The sequence below is a fragment of the Capsella rubella genome, unplaced genomic scaffold (genome assembly GCF_000375325.1).
Source record: "Capsella rubella cultivar Monte Gargano unplaced genomic scaffold, Caprub1_0 scaffold_3, whole genome shotgun sequence".
Classification (NCBI taxonomy): Eukaryota; Viridiplantae; Streptophyta; class Magnoliopsida; order Brassicales; family Brassicaceae; genus Capsella; species Capsella rubella.
In genome coordinates this window covers 2,061,769-2,082,173 of record NW_006238921.1, presented here as the reverse complement: position 1 = coordinate 2,082,173, position 20,405 = coordinate 2,061,769, and the positions used below count along the sequence as shown (strand labels likewise).

Below are 20,405 nucleotides of genomic sequence, written 5' to 3'. Positions count from 1 at the left end.
GCTGCTGATTCTTCTTCTCGCCATGACTAAAACTTGATTTTGAACTGAGTTAACAAATTAATCATCCAATTTTGGTTTTTACGATCCGCAAATCTAAATAAAGTATATGCATGATTAGTGGACAAGTCTTTTTTTTTTTAGTCTTGACCACTAAGGTTCATGAGTAATCAATCATAGTGGATTTAAATTGACATCTACGTTATTGCAGTTAAATGGGTCTTTAACCTCATCATATAGTATAGATAGATAGAGGATATGATACTAAACCAGTATGGAGGAGCTTTTGATGTACTTTAAATTCCATTGAATATGACATATTAATGTACTCATCATCTTATGAAACCTAATCATAAAATATATACTGCCACTAGTTGGATTGGTTTACATTTTACACACTTAATAGTTTTCCACTGTTCAACGGTCGTATGTGATTAAGGGTAAGCATCTGATGTGGTTATGCATTAGAGAATGAAATGAGACAATCAAGTGCATTAAATTGAATGATGATGAGATGGTGCGTACTTGATAGATAGATGATACAGACTTTGTCACTCAATCATCAAACTCGCTTTATTGCCCCTCCTTTGTATTCTCATATATTTGACACTTTTAGGTTGTTTTGTCTTCTTTTCCTTTTCTTGTTTTCCCTTTATTTCACAAGAACAACAAAATCTTTACACTGGCTAATTCGTCCCTGTCAATAATAAAGTTCTTACACTAATCTGCAATTTTGCATATACATCGTCCTTTAATATTCCTCATCAAACAAAAACTCTTACGAAATTATAGTTACACATGACTAAACATGATTGATTCATTAGCTTCATATATATATGCGCTAGGGGATATGATATGATAATTGATATGGCCAACAAGACAACAAAAAGAAATAAAAACAGTAACCCTAGATAGATAGATAGATGATTAATTACGAATATTTACTGTTTTTCCTTACAATTATTTAGGAAGAACACTGGAGTATGACTAAGCAACAACAAGAGAGAAGAGAAGTGACAAAAGCAATAGAAGAGAGAAGTGACCTTATAATAATAAAAAGTATGAGAGGGAGCCTGGAGCCACATGGGAGTGGCAATGGCCTTGTCCTCTTCTCTTTCTTTTCAAGGCTCCTCTTGTTAATTTGCACTGTAATTAATATAACTCTGTTGATCACATTTTCATACGTTTATCTAAACTCTTACTGCCCAAAACAGACAAACTATTTAGATTCTAAAGTAAACAAAACCGCACGTATTATTGTCTAGAGCCAGAGGTTTGGGTTCCCAACTCGCAATGCTTATTGAATGAATTGTGACAAACACTTTTACAGCGACTAGATTCATTACTGCAAAAGCTTCGATTCATCCCCTATTATTATTTGACACATCAATCAATATCTTTTCTAAACTAAATAGATATCAATGTTTTCGAAACTAACTACCTTGTATCATGTACGTATATATATATATATATACTATATTGTACTCTGCACACATTTGAAATTTAGGGGGTGTATTCTTTTTTTTTTTTTTTTTTGTCATCAAAAATAAAGATTAGCTCAAGAGAGCCAATTTACCGGACAATCGTTTACAAACTTAACAATATGCGGTAAGGTACGAACATTTCGTGCAAAAGAATCCGCTTTTACATTAACATTGCGAGAGATAAGACGTAGAGAGAAAGTAGAAAATTCTTCCCTATCAACACCAATATCCGCGAGATATGCAGAGAACGCCGGCCACTCGGACGGAGAAGACACCATATTCACCAGATCAGAACAGTCAGTTAGAAACGTAACATCTCTGTGATTATGCCCAATCATGCATCGCATCGCCCACACTAGAGCTTCAACTTCCGCGTGCAACGGAGAAAGACTACGGCGAAGATTGGAGGCACCCATTGTTGTCGTTGAATCTTTAACGTTCTGACAAAACCACCCCAAACCTGTAAACTTGTCAGATTGCTTCCAAGACCCATCAACAAAACATCGATAACCTTCTGTCACTGAAGGCAAATTGCCTGGCCCGCCCTGCCGTCCTCTCTCCTGGTCAATAAGGCCCATATTAACACCCGAATCATCTACCTGAGCTTCATGCCACACCTTAGCCTCCTCCATAGCTATCTGTAGAATCTCCATGGGATTCTCGTCTCTATTTTCAAAAGCTTTCGCATTCCTCGCCTTCCAAATGTACCACATCAACCAGGGGCAAAAACCCTCCGGATCTCCTTCTAGTGCTATTTTTAAGATATAATCCATATTGGCAAATACCGAGGCAGTGGGAAAGAAAAAGGGACCCACAGGAACATTTGCCAGAGCCCACGTCTGACGCGCGGGGGGACATTCAAAAATGACATGATTTACCGTCTCTTCAATGCTCCCACACCGAGCACAACTACTATCACAACTTATACCTCTCTTGCTTAAATTAGCCGAGACCGAAATACATCCAGTCAGTAATTGCCACATAAAATGTTGTATTTTTGGCGGGCATCTTACTTTCCAAACCTTATTAAGAAGGGGAATAATATCCGGTCCACAGACCTGGGATACCGTAGCCCTTGGATCTGGTAGCCTAGCCGTATGATAACCTGACTTCACCGTATATTTTCCAGTCTTCGTGAAATGCCAACCAAAGGAGTCACCACACATTGTAATCCCCAGTGGTATAGCTCCTATGATTGTAACATCCTCGGAGGAAAAAAATTCCTGTAACCTTTCCAGCTTCCAGGAGTTTGACTGACGATCGATAAGATGTCTAATTTGAAGAGAAGGGTCCAATAACAGCCCCTTACTTACAGCAGGTCTCGGGAATTGAGATGGCACCCAGGGATCCGTCCAAACAGAAATAGAATCACCTGAACCGACTCTTTTGATTAGCCCTTTAGCCACCAGAGAACGCGCTGAGCAAATACTTCTCCATCCGTACGACGGAGAGTAAGATTTGTTGATATCCATAGGGGTTGAATTCCTATAATATCTTCCTTTGAAAACCTTAGCAAAAAGTGAATCCGGAACCTCTATCAACCGCCACAGCTGTTTAGCCAAAAGTGCCGAATTAAAATCATTAACATCTCGGAACCCTAGACCGCCTACCTGCTTACTGGAGCATAACTTATCCCATGCCTTCCAATGCATACCCCCTGTTTGACCATTCGAGCTCCACCAATATTTAGCCACTGCACTAGTCAACTTTGATGTAATTGTTTTTGGAAGTCGAAAACAAGACATCACATAAGTCGGTAAAGCAGAAGCCACCGATTTTATCATCACCTCCTTCCCTCCCTTGGATAAAAACTTCGCTGACCAATTATTAATATGTCTATCCAATCTATCTCTAACAAAAGAGAAAACCTTCGTTTTTGCTCCCCCCAGACTTTCCGGTAACCCCAGAAAGTAGCATTTTAAGAGATTTGAGTTTTAATGAGATTTTGATGATTTTAGGGGAATTCATATGATTTATGTAAAATCTTTTCAAATCCCACCTAAAACTATGAGATTTGGATTCTTATATTTTTAACTAAGGAAGTTCTCTGAAATCCACTAAAATCCTCTGAAATCATTTAAAATCAAATCCACAAACTGTTTTCAATAACAATGGATTTTAAGGTGGATTTTAAAATGATTAGTTCAATAACATTGGATTTTAAAATGATTAGTTCAATAACACTGGATTTCATGAGACTTTTTAAAATTCATGATTGAATAACACTGAAATCACTTGAAATTCTACTTTGAATACACCCCCTTAGTATTTGTATAAATTTGCATCATACTCTAATTCCAAATCTTAAGCATTAAATTCTTGATTTGACTTAACAACTTAAACCAAAGTTCCTTTTTATTACCTTTCCAAATATTCATAATTACTTTTTGCGTATATAACTCACACACGTAAAAAAATTAAATTAGAAATTACGACACTATCTAATGTTATCTATATTCTAGTGTAAAAAAGATTTACAAACGTGTTCCGGATTCCAGAACTATCCAAAAACTTTTGGATAAGTAAGAATGTAAGATATTCATTTATTTTCAAAATATTCCGGAACAGATCTAACAGTTAATAATATCTTCAGAAAAATGGATGAAATTATAAGAGAGATCGATCGGTGGCAATTTAATAATTATAAATGAGCAAAGCAAAGACGTATCGTGACAACTGTGAAATAGAGGTTGAGTGACTAGTGATCGATCGAGAGAGAGAGAGAGCCAAAGGAGGAGAAGACACTACAAACAAAAATGGCGAAACAAGAAGAAGTATCGGTACCGATCTTCACATCACTTGAGCCTGTCTACGGCGAAGGATCTCAGCTCCAAGAAGCTACGCGACGATTCGATGTTTTGATGGCCACTTTCAATCACATCTTCGGTGCTTCTCCCCAACTCTTCGCTCGCTCTCCTGGTAATCACTTTTACCATTAGTTTGACAAAATTGGGCATTCGTTGACTTTGTTGAATTGGTTTCTTCGAATTATTCTCTCTAGTTGGAGGATGAGATTAGACGATGTTGTATTTCGGAATTTTTGGGATGTGATTTGTGGAATTGATTGTGTGAATGTGTTTGTTTTGTCTTTCTTTTCTAGGAAGAGTGAATTTGATAGGAGAGCACATTGACTATGAAGGTTACTCAGTGTTGCCAATGGCTATTCGTCAGGATACAATTATAACGATTAGGAAATGTGATGATCAGAAAAAGCAGCTTCGTATTGCAAATGTTAATGATAAGTACACTATGTGTACATACCCTGCTGATCCTGACCAGGTAACATCTGATGAGCGTTTCGAACCATGAATGATTTGTGTTGCAGTCTTCTGTTTGTCACATACTATATATAGTAGAGGTCTTGGATTATTACTGGCTTATCATATTTGTTAATTTTGTAGGAAATTGACTTGCAGAATCACAAATGGGGTCATTACTTCATATGCGCGTAAGTGTTTTCTGTTTTGGCGCTCTGGTGTCATTCAGGATCTCACCCCTTTTTCTTATTCATTTTTGTGCTTTTGAGGTGTCTTATGGTTTTCTATTTTTACAGATACAAAGGTTTCCATGAGTATGCAAAGTCAAAAGGTGTGAATCTTGGTTCACCAGTTGGACTTGATGTGCTTGTTGATGGAATTGTTCCCACAGGTATAGTTCCAACTTAATGCATCATGATTCTCCTAAATCAGGAAAGTTTTATCATTTCACTTTGAAGCTTTAAATGGAGTGCCTTGATTTAGGTTCTGGGTTGTCAAGTTCTGCTGCATTTGTTTGCTCAGCAACAATTGCTATTATGGCTGTCTTTGGGCAAAACTTTGAAAAGGTATATTACTCTCTATGCAAGGCCTTTCTTAAATCTCTTTTTGATTGCTGAAATCTCCAAGTTCTCTCTGCCTTTCAGAAAGAACTTGCACAGCTTACATGTGAATGTGAACGACACATTGGAACACAGTCTGGTGGGATGGACCAGGTTAGAAATTTTCTCAAATAATCCATGATTAGTTTTCCTACATCCATAATTATCTCTGATTCTGATTGATCGATTTTTAATCACTTCCACAGGCAATATCTATTATGGCTAAAACTGGATTTGCTGAGCTTATTGACTTCAACCCAGTCCGCGCAACTGATGTGAAACTCCCTGATGGAGGGAGTTTTGTAATTGCACATTCTCTTGCAGAGTCACAGAAGGCCGTCACGGCTGCTAAGAATTACAATAACAGGGTCGTTGAATGTCGACTTGCTTCGGTAAGTCATTGTATAACTTTTCTGCTGCAAAATCTTAACTTTATTTGGTAGTTGCATATGAATCTCTCTGCCTTGTGGCTTTGTAGATCATACTTGGTGTTAATCTCGGAATGGAACCAAACGAAGCTATATCAAAAGTTAAGACTCTCTCTGATGTGGAAGGATTATGTGTGTCATTCGCTGGTGATCGTGGGTCATCTGATCCTCTTCTCGCTGTTAAGGTATACTCATCAATCAGTCTCTGCCAAAACAGCGGCTTGATGTTAATGTATTTCTAAATCTATTTAATTTACATCTAACAACATATTTAGGGTTTTATGCGTTTTTGTCTATGCTGCAGGAATATCTGAAAGAAGAACCATACACTGCTGAGGAGATTGAGAAAATCCTGGAGGAAAAATTACCTTCAATCTTGAATAATGATCCAACATCTTTGGCTGTACTCAATGCTGCCACGCATTTCAAACTGCATCAGGTAAAGTATAAATGAACAAACCTGTGGTATATTGTTTTCTTTTTTCTTCCTGAGTCTTAACGATAATGGTCTGCTTATGATCATCAACAGAGAGCTGCACACGTTTATTCAGAAGCCCGGAGGGTTCATGGTTTCAAGGACACAGTCTATTCAAACTTGAGGTGCGACCAACTTTTGCGATGGAACTTCTGACTAAATCTGTACTTTAACCTTAGTAATTTGAAAGATAAAACTGTTGCAGTGACGAAGAGAAGTTAAAGAAACTCGGTGATCTCATGAATAAAAGCCATCACAGCTGCAGTGTCCTATACGAGTGCAGGTTGACAAATTTAAGATAAATGATAAAGTGAAACTGGTGAATGTGAAAAGGATTGATTTTTGAGTTTGATGAAATCGTGCAGTTGCCCCGAGCTAGAAGAACTGGTTCAAGTTTGCAGGGAGAATGGAGCACTTGGAGCAAGACTGACGGGAGCTGGATGGGGTGGGTGCGCAGTGGCCTTGGTTAAGGAATCTGGTGTTACTCAATTCATTTCCGCAGTCAAGGTAATAAATAGCTTCCTTATTGTTTTAAGACACTAGTGTTATCCGGAGTAAAAGAAATGGAAGTGTGGTAATTACAGGAGAAATACTACACAAAGAGAGTAGAAAAAGGAGTTGTAAAGGAAGAAGATATGGAGCTTTACCTATTTGCCTCCAAGCCTTCAAGTGGTGCTGCCATCTTCAACCTCTAAACACATATCTCTCTCCCCCTCTCTTTATTAATTTATTTAATCTGAATTGTTTGCAATCGTGCCACTTCCCAACTTCGCAATTGCAATCATTAAAATATTTAGGAGTTTTGCAACACTAATAAAATGAAGTTTTATTATCTCTGTTTTCAAGTATTTTATTAACTTTCAAATTTAAAATTTCGTTGTTTAATCCACTTTGATGATGATAGTATGATACACATGACCGAATAAAGGGTTGTCAGAGTGTATAAAACAATCGAATCGGTCGAGAGTGCAAGAGATCTACGGCGTCTCCGTCACGAAATGTTGCCCCCGCCGGGAAAAAGGAGGAAGAGAGCGGCTACCACGCCGATCACGTTGCAGTCGCTTCTCCATGAGTTGGTATTGAGCATCGTCGCACGCGTCCCAAGAGTGTATTATCCGACTCTCTCACTTCGTCTCCAACAGTTTTCGATCTCTCCTAGTTTCACCGAAGCTTTACAGTGATCGGGCCACACAGAGAGTTGTCTCTATCTGTGCGTAGAGGACGATCGTGATTTTCAGTTCCAGTGGTTCACCCTTAACCGGAAACCTGATCAAACCCTGATCGATGATGAGGAGGTGAAGAAGTCAAGTGGCTACGTTTTGTCTAGAGTCCCGAAAGATATATGTAGTATGCCCTTGCTGTCACCGTTTTATGAATGAACATGTCTTTTCCTTGTGATTTTGATGTTTTTTTTTTTTTGGGAATGCCTGTGTTCTTTTGGTGTATGCAACTGTGTTGAAGAATGACTCTTTGTCTCTTGTTTCAAATCTTATCATTTTATGTCAAAGGAAACTAACTGAGAAAGTATAACAACTGGATTTGGTCAGGGGACATTTACAAATTAGAAAGTGAAAAGACAAAACTAATTTCTTCCTGCAAACAAACACCTCTACTCACAGGCACACACTTAACCGCCAAATGCTCAAAACTCAGACGAAAGAGTTTTAAGAAACAAAACCATCATTACTAACACAAGCCTAACACTAAACCTCCGTGCCCTCATCCTCTCTGTGATGTATCTTCTCATACCCAACCACATAACCAGGCAAATGCTTTGAGTAAACCGGTACATTCTTGCATTGTTGCTTATCTTCCCGGATTCTGATTCTCCAACAAGTCCTTGTCACCTTCTTGCTTCTGTTGTCGCTAGCACAATCACTATTCCTAGGCAGCTGGGACGCTTTCACAACCGATAAATGGATTCTACCAACTGGTCCCTGGAAGCTTCCACTGTTAAGGTTCTTCAGAAAGTTTGTCTCCACAGATTCAATGTCTGAAACATTTATTGTTCTGAGCTGTAGTCCCCAGTAAAACACAATGTTTGGCTGCTTTGCATAGGTTTCGACATACTCTGTTGGGTTTGGGTCGCAAAAGCCATAGACTTCCTCTATCTGCATTACAAATACTATGAGATGAGAAAATTTTCAATGACATGTGGAATAAAGCAAAGGGCATAACTATGAGAGCGACCACAGGCAGAGTGTTTGCAAGATGTCATATCGAACGAGTTGAACAAAGATGCAAGTGCGTACCTTGAGCAGAAGACAACGGAAACGTGACTTAACCCAACCAACCCAATTACTGAGATCTTCCTGATTAGCAGCCGAGAGGTGTATCTTGGTGAACCACGTGTATGTGTTTGCATATGGATATGGCTCAAACAAATTCTTCCAACTGAAGTTAGGGTTCAAGTAATCCTGAAATTTCCCATTGCAAGTGTGTGAGATAGATCAAAAACATCATAAACTGGCTCGGAATACGGCATTCCTAGAGTAAAATTCATTGCACATAAACCTCAGGGAAGATCGAAAGACCTAAAAACATAGCCAAACAGGATATGACCCTACAGCAACCACAACTTGGTTAGATGGAACACTGAGAAAGTAAGACTTTCACCTTTGTCACATTATGCCCTCGTAGAAACTCTGCCATAATTTTGTAAAATGTGCTTCTTGTTATGTTAGAGTTGCAGAATTGATGTGGACCGCACGGCAATTGGATGGGCATTAACCCTGGTGGAGAGCCAGTAGCTGGATAAGTATCATCTAGCAGCATCACCGGTATAGGCCATTGCCAATGAGCAAATGTGTTGAAGAAATTTGCCAGAAGGGAACTCAGTGTAGCATTCCGTTCATATCCACAGACAAATGCAGCAAGAACAGCCATATGAACTCCCCCTAGGAAGCCATTCAACTGCAACAAGTCAAAATCAAACACAAATAAGCTTCTTCATTCATTGATAGACTGATTATGAGCACTGCTTAGAATTTAGCACTTACGTTACCGTATACACCTCGCCTCTTTGCCCATAATTTGACACACCGCAGCAATGATTGGAATAGCTAGACCATGAAGAAGAAGAAGGAGAAGAAAAATATACTCAGTAAACAGAAGTTGCTTACCATACACGGTCTGTAGAAATAATGCCGAGAGAATTTGAGTTAAAGAATCAAGTTACTGCTGTATCACTATCACCTCCAAGGAAGGCACTAATTGAAGAATGAATTTATTAGCACGAACTCCAGACAAGCTTTTCCAACTTGTCTCATCAATATCCCTCAGAAAGAAAGGATTAAGCACATCTACATTCTGAAATGCTCGCAGTTAAATTAGGAACAAGATTGTATATAAAAACCATATTTAGAGAGTAAATAAAGCAATAACTAGGACTTAGAAAGTCAGAGAACCAACGTGTGGAACGGATAATACTCTAAGCTGAGCATATGGAAGATCAACCAAGATCCCATCAAACTTAAAGCGGATCAGAGGAACTTTCGCATCTTTAACACAATGAACCTCAGAAACTTCTCGTCTAGTTATCAACATATCACGCAAGCCGATGAAAAAATCCTCCTGTACCAATAAGAGAACAATCTCAAATTCACGGGAAATAAAGTAATTCAGATCCTTCATTAAAAGAGGGCAAAACTCACAGCCATAGACGCAAAGAAAGGACCAATCAACAGAGCGTCAATGTCTGATTCAGAACCATAAACCTGGGGGACAAGAACAGTTAGCTAAAACGTGCAATAGGTTCACCATATTACATATTCTTCAACATTGCTTCTTACAGTTTATGTTAACAATCTCATTACATCTTGCACATAACATTGATAAAGGTTGAACTCATTGCAGAGTCAATATATTAAGAATTGGAAAGAGAATGGCTTAGAGATACATCACCCCAAGACCATAAGAACCATAAGCAATAATGGTGGCGTTGGTGGCGTCAATCTGATGTTGAGGAAGACGGCGTTTCCAGGCAACAGTCTTAACCCATCTTACCACTATCTGTTCATTGAACTCAAACGAAACATATTCAATCACTGTTTTAACTCAAAGAAACAAAAAGAAATGTTTTCAGTTTAAATATTGAATGGTACCATTCGTAGCCTATCAATAACAACTCTTCGTTTCTCCCGGTCTTCAAGAGACGGAATGATTCCTTCGTTAGCCATAAGCTATACCGCAAAAAATAAGAAAAATGAAAAGAAGCCAATGAATATGATCTCACTTTGACACGAAATAGGCCTAAAACCCTAATGTTTTACCTGACGAAGCGAAATCGAGGGTTCATCTTCTAACTTTTCAGACATAGAAGGAGGAAACCCTAACACAAGAACAGAGCCGTAACGTGAGGAACAAGGATCCCGTGAGGAAGAAAGGGTTTATCGGAGAAAAAGCGAAATCAACGATTACAGGAAAAAAGAAAAGAATCGAATAGAACGTGACGATGTGATCCAAGGCAGTGACGACATATGTAGACAATTTTGGCGCGTTTTGCAATTACACAAAGGAAAAAACTCAGAAAGAGAGAATTAAGAAGATTTATGTCGGGATAAAGGACTCACCTTTATATCTCGTCGCACCTCCCGTTCTCATATTTTCCAGGAATGTCAGATCTTATTACCTTGTTTCCCGAGAAAATCTTTGGAGAAAAAAGTAAAAAGAAATCAAGAAGAAACAAAAAGAAATTGGTGATTACGAAAAAACTCTCTTTCTTTATGAAACGAAACGACTCAAGAAAAATTGCTTCAATCCAGCGCAGCTATATAGATTCGGTCCCGCCAGATTCTTGACACGTGGAAATTTATGTTTATGTATTTATAATAACTTTATTTCTTTAGTTCCCTAATACATATATTTGTAACTTATTTCTAAAATACTAAGGGATACATTTGATACTTTATTTTGAAAAGTTAGTTTGAAATATTAAGTTTACGTAAAAAAAACATTGAAGTTAAATATTCCTAATGGACCAAAACTAATGTTAAGAACTTGATGTGAAATTCGTTTTTTCGTATTGAAATGTAACACTTTTTTGAAATGATTTTGTTTTTTTGGGTATAATTAAAAGTATAGTTATATTAGAACGGTTTAATTAAAATTTGTGATTGATAATACCTTTCACGGTTGCTAAGTTTGGTTTGTCAACGTATTAAAATATAACATTCAGGTTTATTTAAAATATTATTATTATGTTTGGTTTAAAAAAAATTGAATGAATTTAGTAGTTCAAAATTAGATTAATTGCAAAACGAAATTTGTTCTTGACTCAAAGGTAGTTGTCAAACCAAATGATCGTCATGACAACATTTTCGTATTCAATATTTTAGTTCCTATCTTGGATACTAACGTAGCAAAATGATTGAAAGACTTGAAGCAATAGTGCAAGACCTAAGTTTTTGTATACGCTAACTTTTGGTTTGGATGATGAAATATACGTGTTAATAATGTATAACCAAAGAAATCTCTTGAAACAGTCTAATAGATTACACTATGGTAATCAAATGTGGACAGTAATATACAATGGAATACTAAGAATTCACAAAGTCAAAATATACCAATCAGCATGGATCCTAAAATATAAGAACATATAAACAGAGTAGGAAAAGCTAATTCTAAAGTCGGTGAATATTAAAATTCCGGTTCTCTTACTGATTGCAATGTTAACGAACTTCTTTAATGACAGTAGACTTTGAAAAAAAAAATAAACCCGACTGTCTATATATATTTAGAGTGTAAAGAAACGCGTCTTTGACGAATCATATGAATTATTTATTATTCACACGCCCGCCCACATCGCAGTATCAGATCAAAATGTAGTGAGATTGAGTATCAAAATGTATGATCCACCAAATGTGAAACAAAATAATAATGAAATTGTATCTTTATTATCCTTAGCTCGTCTCCTTCTCTAACAAAAACGAGTATTATTTGGTTGTTAAAATCTCAGTACACAATAACACCATTTAATTTTTTTTTTGTAACCATGCAACCAGTAACCACTCCCTTTCTATCAGTGGTCCACGATTTTGACCGAGAGCATGATAATTTTCTTTTTTTTTTTTTTTTGTGTGAAAAGAGCATGATAATTTTCTTTCCTTCATTGTCCCTAATGAATTTGTCGGTTAGTAATTTTTTTTTGTTTTGTTTGGTAGAGAGAGAGAGAGAGCTTTAGTTAGCTGCTGCTACTAACCGTTCATTGAACACAGTTCATCACTCGATCTTATTTGAAGCATTGCAGTGAGTCTGTTACTATATATAATAGGAACGATATAGAGATCTATACTTTGATCCAGTTGGCTGTGGGGTCGTTGCTTTGTTCGATTTTTATCACGAGATCTCCCAGATCTGGTTCAGGACCTAACGAGTCCTTTGGAGTTTTCGACGATTTTATCGCGCTTGATCGGAAAATGGCGATTTCAAGCCCTCTTACACCTGGGCTAGTACGTCTTTATGAGCGATTTTGTTCTTGTTTTGAGCTTTCATTTGTTTTTGATTAGATCTTGTTGCTTGATTTGGCCCTTTCTCTACCTACTTCGGGTTCTTCTGAGAGAGTGATTTTGTTTTTGCTTTCCCTGGAAATTGCAGATGTCGGTGGTGCTTGGGATTGTTCCGGTGATCATTGCTTGGCTATACTCCGAGTATCTGCACTACGCTAAACATTCCGTCTCCGCCACCAAAGCGTATGTTGTTGATTCAACGTACTTCTCAACTGGTAATGGACTTTTTTGCTTTCACTTTTTTCTCACTTGGCTCTTGTCTGTGTGTTAGTAGGCACTCTGATGTCAATTTGGTGGAAATTGCTAAAGACTTTGTCAAAGAAGATGACAAAGCTCTTTTAATTGAAGATGGAGGTGCTCTCCAGTCAGCTTCTCCTAGAGCCAAGGCCCCATCCACACATTCTCCTCTCGTCAGGTTCCATTACTTCTTCTCAAGCACCCCACTCTGCCGTTTTTCTTTCTTTTGCTTATATGCCCGCTCCTTCTACGCAGGTTTGCCCTCTTGGATGAGTCCTTCTTGGTCGATAACAGACTTACGTTAAGAGCAATGTGAGTACTGTTTTGTATGTCGAAAGGCCCATTATCTAAAAAAACTCACATTTTATGTCTAAATTATCTTGTTTTCTATGCAGAATTGAGTTTGCGGCACTTATGCTATACTTTTACGTGTGTGACCGTACGGATTTCTTCAATTCATCAAAGAAGGTAATGATGATATCTTGCTTGCTAGATTCTGGAGAGGTTTATCTAGCTAGTTACAGAGTCTTTACGTTCTTCAGCAACATCTTATATACACTAATTGTTTCTTATCATTTAAGTTGGTCTAAAATGTTACTTGGATAGAATAGACTCCATAAGATTCTGAATTTGATGTGACAAAAAAAATAGAAGGATAGTAAATTTGATATGTCATGATGAATTTCCTGCTTATGTCGGTTCATTCGTACATGCCTCTATGAATCTGACTAGCTTACATTGTTTATCTTTTGACACAGAGTTACAACCGAGATCTCTTTCTGTTCCTATACTTCCTTCTCATCATCGTTTCAGCGATAACTTCATTCACGATTCATAATGATAAATCAGCATTCAACGGAAAAGCCATCATGTACTTGAATAGGCATCAAACCGAGGAGTGGAAAGGCTGGATGCAGGTTTGTCGTTTAACTTTATGTTAGTGACTCCCCCCTCGATTTGGTTCATTTCTGTTAATGCATCTGCTGGGAAAATTTGTAGAGAAGTAGCTAGTGTTCATTTTTTTTTAATCTGCCTTTTCATTTGCTGTTACCTCATCATTGCTTTCTTTTTCTGGTGTTGTAGGTCCTCTTTTTGATGTACCACTACTTTGCTGCTGCAGAATACTATAATGCAATCCGTGTATTCATTGCATGCTATGTATGGATGACTGGATTTGGGAATTTTTCTTATTATTACATTCGCAAGGACTTTAGCCTTGCAAGGTTTGCACAGGTAGCTATGCCTCCTGACTTTTTTTTTTTAATTCTAGCTGTCAGCTACTTTCATATTCTAACATACTCTTGTTCTTCAGATGATGTGGCGGCTAAATTTCCTGGTCATATTCTCCTGCATCGTCCTCAACAACAGTTATATGCTATACTACATCTGCCCAATGCACACTCTGTTTACTCTGATGGTCTATGGAGCACTTGGTATCATGAACAAGTATAATGAGATTGGTTCAGTCATAGCTGCCAAATTTTTTGCCTGCTTCGTTGTTGTCATCATTGTTTGGGAAATTCCTGGCGTTTTTGAATGGATTTGGAGTCCATTTACCCTCCTAATGGGTTAGTGACGACATAAATCTTTGTTTACCACAATAAACAATGTTCTCACGAGACAGCTGTTTTCTAAAAAAAGACTTGAAAACAACAAGTGTAGGTTACAATGATCCTGCAAAACCACAGCTTCCCCTCTTGCATGAGTGGCATTTCCGCTCTGGCCTTGATCGGTACATATGGATAATCGGGATGCTATATGCATATTACCACCCAACTGTAAGTTCCCAATACTAGAATTTCACATCTACTCTGATCACAATGGGTTGCTTAGTGGTAAATACTTGCCATATTTCGTCCTTTATTTCCTTGATTATAGGTTGAAAGTTGGATGGATAAACTGGAGGAAGCTGAGATGAAGTTCAGGATGGCTATCAAGACAACTGTGGCACTTATTGCAATAACGGTATAACAAGTCATCTATTACTTTCTTCCAGGTGAAAGAGCTTTACGTACTGTACTTCCAGCTAATCCATCATTGTTATTATGAAACTTTTAGGTGGGATATTTTTGGTTCGAGTACATATACAAGCTGGACAAGCTAACTTACAACAAATATCATCCTTACACCTCTTGGATTCCTATAACGTATTCCACTTTACTTGCAAACTCTACACATCTGATTTGTCTAAGAACCAGTCCTAACATGTACATTTTGTTTTGCTTTTCTTTCAGTGTTTATATTTGTCTCCGGAACATCACCCAGTCTTTCCGCGGCTACAGTTTGACCCTCCTGGCGTAAGAAAAAAAATATTTCAGTCAACTGAGATATTCGTCCTCCTGTTTCGATTTTTTTTCCAAGAATAATATGTTCATGAACTTTCAGGTGGCTTGGGAAGATAACACTCGAGACATATATCTCCCAGTTTCATATATGGCTCAGGTATGTCACACTTTTTCTTGTCAAAGTTCTCAATTGTAGAGTAAGTCGGAAATTGATGGTCGAGAATCCTAGTACAAAGCTATTTATATGTTCTTGACTCATTGAACTATGAAATAATCTAATTCACCCACAGATCCGGAGTTCCTGATGGTCAACCCAAATTACTACTCTCTCTTATCCCGGATTACCCATTGTTGAACTTCATGCTCACAACTTCTATTTACGTCGCTGTAAGCAAACCCTGCTATAAGAGATAGAAACAATTTGAAAGCCAGACAGATACAAACAAACTGATTGGCGTTTTGTTGCTCTGTTTTAGGTCTCTTATAGGCTCTTTGAGCTTACCAACACTTTGAAAACAGCCTTCATACCAACCAAGGACGACAAACGCCTGGTCTACAACACGATCTCAGGACTCATAATCTGCACTTGTCTCTACTTTTTCTCATTCGTTCTTATCACAATTCCCCGAAAACTGGTAAGTCAAGAGTTTCTGTTTTTGTGTGGAAAAAAGCTTACTCTCATATTCGATTGTAACATCTCACGTTCTGTTATTTCATTGGAAACAACAACAGGTGTGAAGGCACTTCTGAACCGGGCTGGAATATTTGAATGAATCTATAGGAGTTGAACTACGCGATATGGTAGAAATATACGAAGATAGAAATCAGAGATAGATGCATACAATGTTTCTGTATATTTATTTATGAACGGTGTTCTTTCTTGTTTATTTATGTTTGTTTTCTTTGTTCACGATGATGTAAAGACTTTTACTCCAAGTTAAGGAAATCCATGTGAGTAATATTATAGAGGTACGAATTCCAGATTAACTCAAATTTAAGTAAAAATATATGGACTTGCAAAACCATTACTTATGCTATTAAATTCTCTCGTCCAATACGGGAAAACATTATTGCTACAAAATAGATAGAAAATGTACTCAAATCTTGTATGACAAGCTTTTCCTCTTCTCTTCCTTCTAACTTCTTTAAACGAGAAAAAAAAAAGAAGCTTTTAAGTAGGAAGACGGGAGGCAGAGAAAGTGTCGGAGGTGTCTTCATCGGAGAGATTATACGAAATGAGCCGTAAGTTAAGCAAAAATTGAGGTATACGTAGGAACCATAAAGTATCAAACATGTTACATGCCAATAAGACAAAACAACCAACCGAGGAAGAGCGTGTACAGAGCATGTCCCATCTCCATCCTAAACATACCTGATAGCTGGATCAGCCCTATCCCAGGCGTGAACAATGAGGTGGTGAATAACGACATGGACAACCCAAACTTAATGTTCGTCAACTGCTCATAATATGACGGCATACCAAACGTTGCGCCCAAGGACAATACCGAAAACGAAACCTGAGGAAGCCTCTGCAGCTTTCTAGCAAGCAAGTGGAGGGAGGAGCTGTAAAGAAGAGATATCTGAGTAGCGTCATGTGTGTAGAATGGTGTGGCACTGACCGCACCAGGCCCTGTGGAATGGAAGACGATGATGAATCTCAGAGAAGGTTGAGTGATTTGGAGAGGCCAAAGAGTGAGAGTAGAGTCATTAGATACCATATTCCTCTGCATACAAACACCTCCACTTTACTATCTTCTTCTCCATTTTACTAATCTTTTTTCTCCATTATGATTTAATAGTCGTCAGGATATGGGATACATCTCTATTATTACAAAAAAATAAGATTTTGCCAATCACACAACTAACAAAAGAGAAATCTTCCAATCTTTATCTAACAACTTTTTTATATTTTCTTACAGTTTATATCCTTAATATTCCCCTAAAGTAAATAGTTCGAAAACTAAAACAAGTAATAAAACTGTATTCATATTGTAAACAAAGCGAGTAAAATTGTATCAGCCACAAGTAACCAACTAAAATCTATTTTATAAAACTACAGTATGGCTCTGTTAGCTACTTTATTAATTTAAATTGTTCATATTAATAACAGTAAAAAATAAAATCTGTGGGTCGTGTACTCGTATCAATATATGATGTGCTTTGATTAGTACTAATGAGAAAACTTCGTAATTGATTTGAGAATTTCTTTACTTTGCGGAAGCTTTTTCTCCGATCACCGAACTCTTCGCCGGTGTCATCAGCTTAGGACACTTTTGATACCCAAATCGGTTCGAGTCACACCATGATTGACCTCCCTCCTTACCCGCCGCTTGATCCTTCTAACTACGATCTCATTGTCGTCGGCACCGGAGTTTCTGAGTCCGTCTCCGCCGCCGCTGCTTCATCCTCCGGTAGTTCTGTTCTCCACCTCGACCCCAACCCCTTCTACGGCTCTCACTTTGCTTCTCTTTCCCTTCCCGATCTCACTTCTTTCCTTCACTCAAACTCCGCTTCTCCTCCTCCGCCCCCTTCATCTCCTCCTCCTCTTCCGCCGTCGAGCAGTCATGATCTCGTCTCAGTGGATATTTTTCACCGATCCTTGTATTCCTCCGTCGAGATTTCGAGCTTCGATTCGGAGATCCTCGAAGAACACTCTAGAAGATTTAACGTTGACTTGTGTGGTCCTAGGGTCGTCTTCTGTGCCGATGAATCAATTAATCTCATGTTGAAATCAGGAGCTAACAACTACGTTGAGTTCAAGAGTATCGATGCGAGCTTCGTCGGGGACTCGAGCGGTGAGCTACGAAGTGTGCCTGATTCGAGGGCTGCGATTTTCAAGAGCAAGAGCTTGACTCTGTTGGAGAAGAATCTGCTGATGAAATTCTTCAAGCTTGTTCAAAGTCACTTGGCAAGCGATGATACAACAGTCAAGATATCAGAGGAAGACATGGAGAGTCCATTTGTGGACTTCTTGGCAAAGATGCGTTTGCCACCCAAAATCAAATCGTATAGCCTCCTTCTCCATCAATTCCTCCTAGGTTTTGTTTCTCAATTTATTGTCTGTGAAATGTTGATGATAAGGCTTTATTTACTCTTCTTCTGTCTAGGATCATCCTGTATGCCATTGCGATGCTAGATTATGATCAAGACAATATGGAAACATGTAGACATTTACTCAAGACCAAAGAGGGTATAGATCGATTGGCTCTATACATTAAATCTATGGGCAGGTCATTCATCATTTTGTCTTTCTTGCCTCTTAAACATCTGTTTATCATTGTCTTTCTCTTTCGTTATATCGATTACAGTTTAGCTGTTAACCCTTTCGTTCTCTCCCTACCTTAGGTTTTCTAACGCACTTGGGGCGTTGATCTACCCAATCTATGGACAAGGAGAACTTCCACAAGCCTTTTGTCGTCGGGCTGCTGTCAAAGGATGTATCTATGTACGTTAGGAACAATTTGCTGCATTGTGTACTGTGTTGCTGCTGTGGTATTTGTTACTTATGTGGTCATTCATTGTACTCACAGGTTCTCCGGATGCCTATTACTGCTCTTCTTTTAGACAAGGCAAGTGAAATGACAAATGTAGCATAAGATAAGATTTGTTGGTTTCGTTGACAAAAGGATTCTTACTTTATTATTTTAAACTTTATTGCAGGTAAGTGGTGCTTACAAAGGGGTTAGATTAGCTTCTGGTCAAGAGATATTCAGCCAAAAGTTGATTCTGGATCCATGTATTACTGTTGGTTTGGAGTCTCTGTCGTCATTGACAGATCAGCAAAATGAAACTCTCAGTGTTATTGTCCCAAAGGCCATGATCAATACCCAGAAAATAGCAAGAGGAATATGCGTCATTAGAGGTTCTGTGAAAGCTGATATATCAAACGCTCTTATTGTATATCCACCTAAATGTAAGATAAGTTTTAAAGGCCTTGTTAGTTTTTTCGCTCGCACATCTATCATCAGCTTTGATTTGAAGGTTCTAACACTACTAATAGTGTTTTCCTCTTAGCTTTGTTTCCTGAACAGCTAACTGCAATCCGGGTTCTGCAGCTTGGTAGTGGTCTAGCGGTTTGTCCTGCTGACATGTAAGTTTTGGTTCAGGCTAAGATGATCCCATTTTGTTTCTGTTTCTTTCCATTTGCTTCTCTTTTAACTGTTGTCTAAGTCATAAATTTGCTGCTGCAGGCATGTTTTGTATCTTTCAACTCTGTGTGACAGCGATGATCAAGGGATAAAAGCGCTATTATCAGCCATAAGTAATCTCATAAGATTGCCTGTTACTGAGAATTGTCAAAGCGATTCCGTTGTTGAAAATGATACTTCTGAGGCAAAACCTTTTCTACTGTGGAGAGCACTGTACGTGCAAGCGCTAGCCAAGGTGGGAAATGTGATTGGGAATCAATCAAACTTTCATTGCTGACATTGGTAATGTGATTTCACTAAATTTTGATTTGGATCAGGGTGAATTTGGAGGTACCATCAGTTCCATGCCTAGTCCAGATGAAAATTTGAACTACAGCGAGATGGTGGAATCAGCCGTAAAGGTTAGTAAAGGATCCATACTAAAACACACTGCTCTCAAATCTTGTTTGAGTTATGGTTTGGATAATGTTATGTATTTATATAATATATCATGTTGGATTTGGTAGCTATATGAACAAATCATGGGGAGTGAAGAATTATTTAAAGAAGAGACCTCAGTGGAAAACACAGCCGAGGAAAACCATGGTGGTGTTGAAATAGAAAACTGATTGGTGAATGGTTTTAAATATTGTATTACACACTGATTTATTTTTACTATAACATAGTTCGCAAGTTCGTTCAAGTCAAGTATATTTTCAGAGTTTTGTATTTTTCGGTCATTTGTTAGTAAGGAGAATACAAATTTTATTATTATTATTTTTGGTAGGAAGGAGGATATACAAATTTATAGAGAGATACAACATAGCTCTCTATACTTTATCACTAATTAGCTCCCAATACATCAATTAATACGTAAGTGAGCAACACGTGTTGCAGGAGAAATTGAAGAAAATACAAACCCATTCGCACCAAAGGCGCATTGAGCGCGTGAGACTAGAATCTGTGGGTTGAGAAATAAAGAGGTACTGCAGCGCGTAGCTTACAAAGTC

General features: G+C 38.0%; 4 protein-coding genes across 5 annotated transcripts; 3 read left to right on the top strand and 1 right to left on the bottom strand.

Annotated features, from left to right (window-relative positions):
* The first annotated feature begins 4,072 nt into the window (after positions 1 to 4,072).
* On the top strand, positions 4,073 to 7,076 carry LOC17891124 (galactokinase). The gene is made up of 13 exons (XM_006297438.2): positions 4,073 to 4,400; positions 4,582 to 4,760; positions 4,883 to 4,929; positions 5,035 to 5,129; positions 5,222 to 5,304; positions 5,383 to 5,451; positions 5,544 to 5,729; positions 5,816 to 5,950; positions 6,070 to 6,204; positions 6,295 to 6,365; positions 6,446 to 6,523; positions 6,606 to 6,747; positions 6,825 to 7,076. The coding sequence occupies exons 1-13, from the start codon at positions 4,238 to 4,240 to the stop codon at positions 6,933 to 6,935; spliced, it is 1,494 nt and encodes a 497-aa protein (XP_006297500.1). The 5' UTR covers positions 4,073 to 4,237; the 3' UTR covers positions 6,936 to 7,076.
* A 555-nt stretch (positions 7,077 to 7,631) lies between these two features.
* LOC17892629 (nuclear poly(A) polymerase 3) lies at positions 7,632 to 10,872 on the bottom strand. Its single transcript, XM_006299074.2, has 11 exons — positions 10,812 to 10,872; positions 10,512 to 10,570; positions 10,344 to 10,421; positions 10,144 to 10,251; positions 9,894 to 9,956; positions 9,652 to 9,813; positions 9,436 to 9,549; positions 9,240 to 9,302; positions 8,857 to 9,153; positions 8,493 to 8,657; positions 7,632 to 8,351 (listed from the first exon to the last, which is right to left on the bottom strand). Exons 1-11 carry the CDS (start codon positions 10,840 to 10,842, stop codon positions 7,944 to 7,946), a joined length of 1,548 nt encoding a protein of 515 aa, XP_006299136.2. The 5' UTR covers positions 10,843 to 10,872; the 3' UTR covers positions 7,632 to 7,943.
* A 1,528-nt stretch (positions 10,873 to 12,400) lies between these two features.
* Positions 12,401 to 16,255, top strand: LOC17891108 (protein REDUCED WALL ACETYLATION 2). 2 transcript variants are annotated; one of them, XM_006296635.2, is made up of 16 exons: positions 12,401 to 12,689; positions 12,835 to 12,929; positions 13,021 to 13,161; positions 13,239 to 13,295; positions 13,379 to 13,451; positions 13,742 to 13,900; positions 14,067 to 14,216; positions 14,296 to 14,551; positions 14,646 to 14,761; positions 14,862 to 14,948; positions 15,042 to 15,130; positions 15,218 to 15,280; positions 15,369 to 15,425; positions 15,559 to 15,655; positions 15,745 to 15,903; positions 16,001 to 16,255. In XM_006296635.2, exons 1-16 carry the CDS (start codon positions 12,657 to 12,659, stop codon positions 16,004 to 16,006), a joined length of 1,638 nt encoding a protein of 545 aa, XP_006296697.1. In that variant the 5' UTR covers positions 12,401 to 12,656; the 3' UTR covers positions 16,007 to 16,255. The 2 variants fall into 2 exon arrangements, with proteins under 2 accessions (XP_006296697.1, XP_023642192.1); XM_023786424.1 differs by having other exon boundaries at positions 13,018 to 13,161.
* A 1,160-nt stretch (positions 16,256 to 17,415) lies between these two features.
* LOC17892802 (rab escort protein 1) lies at positions 17,416 to 20,174 on the top strand. The gene is made up of 9 exons (XM_006297290.2): positions 17,416 to 18,274; positions 18,376 to 18,498; positions 18,614 to 18,713; positions 18,799 to 18,837; positions 18,929 to 19,181; positions 19,283 to 19,358; positions 19,459 to 19,651; positions 19,734 to 19,817; positions 19,923 to 20,174. Exons 1-9 carry the CDS (start codon positions 17,571 to 17,573, stop codon positions 20,022 to 20,024), a joined length of 1,674 nt encoding a protein of 557 aa, XP_006297352.1. The 5' UTR covers positions 17,416 to 17,570; the 3' UTR covers positions 20,025 to 20,174.
* Positions 20,175 to 20,405: the final 231 nt, after the last annotated feature.

Bases quoted from the DNA above. Each gene is read 5' to 3' on its own strand.
- LOC17891124 (XM_006297438.2), top strand. From the start codon at position 4,238: ATGGCGAAACAAGAAGAAGTATCGGTACCGATCTTCACATCACTTGAG. The intron at 6,205-6,294 runs GTAAAGTATAAA...GATCATCAACAG, and splicing joins CGCATTTCAAACTGCATCAG to AGAGCTGCACACGTTTATTC. The intron at 6,524-6,605 runs GTTGACAAATTT...GAAATCGTGCAG, and splicing joins AGTGTCCTATACGAGTGCAG to TTGCCCCGAGCTAGAAGAAC.
- LOC17892629 (XM_006299074.2), bottom strand. From the start codon at position 10,842: ATGAGAACGGGAGGTGCGACGAGATATAAAG. The intron at 9,957-10,143 runs GTGATGTATCTC...CTTGTCCCCCAG, and splicing joins ATGGTTCTTATGGTCTTGGG to GTTTATGGTTCTGAATCAGA. The intron at 8,658-8,856 runs GTGAAAGTCTTA...GGGAAATTTCAG, and splicing joins GAGGGCATAATGTGACAAAG to GATTACTTGAACCCTAACTT.
- LOC17891108 (XM_023786424.1), top strand. From the start codon at position 12,657: ATGGCGATTTCAAGCCCTCTTACACCTGGGCTA. The intron at 13,452-13,741 runs GTAATGATGATA...CTTTTGACACAG, and splicing joins TCTTCAATTCATCAAAGAAG to AGTTACAACCGAGATCTCTT. The intron at 15,281-15,368 runs GTAAGAAAAAAA...ATGAACTTTCAG, and splicing joins TACAGTTTGACCCTCCTGGC to GTGGCTTGGGAAGATAACAC.
- LOC17892802 (XM_006297290.2), top strand. From the start codon at position 17,571: ATGATTGACCTCCCTCCTTACCCGCCGCTTGATCCTTCTAACTACGAT. The intron at 18,838-18,928 runs GCAAGTGAAATG...ACTTTATTGCAG, and splicing joins CTGCTCTTCTTTTAGACAAG to GTAAGTGGTGCTTACAAAGG. The intron at 19,182-19,282 runs GTAAGATAAGTT...TTTTCCTCTTAG, and splicing joins TATTGTATATCCACCTAAAT to CTTTGTTTCCTGAACAGCTA.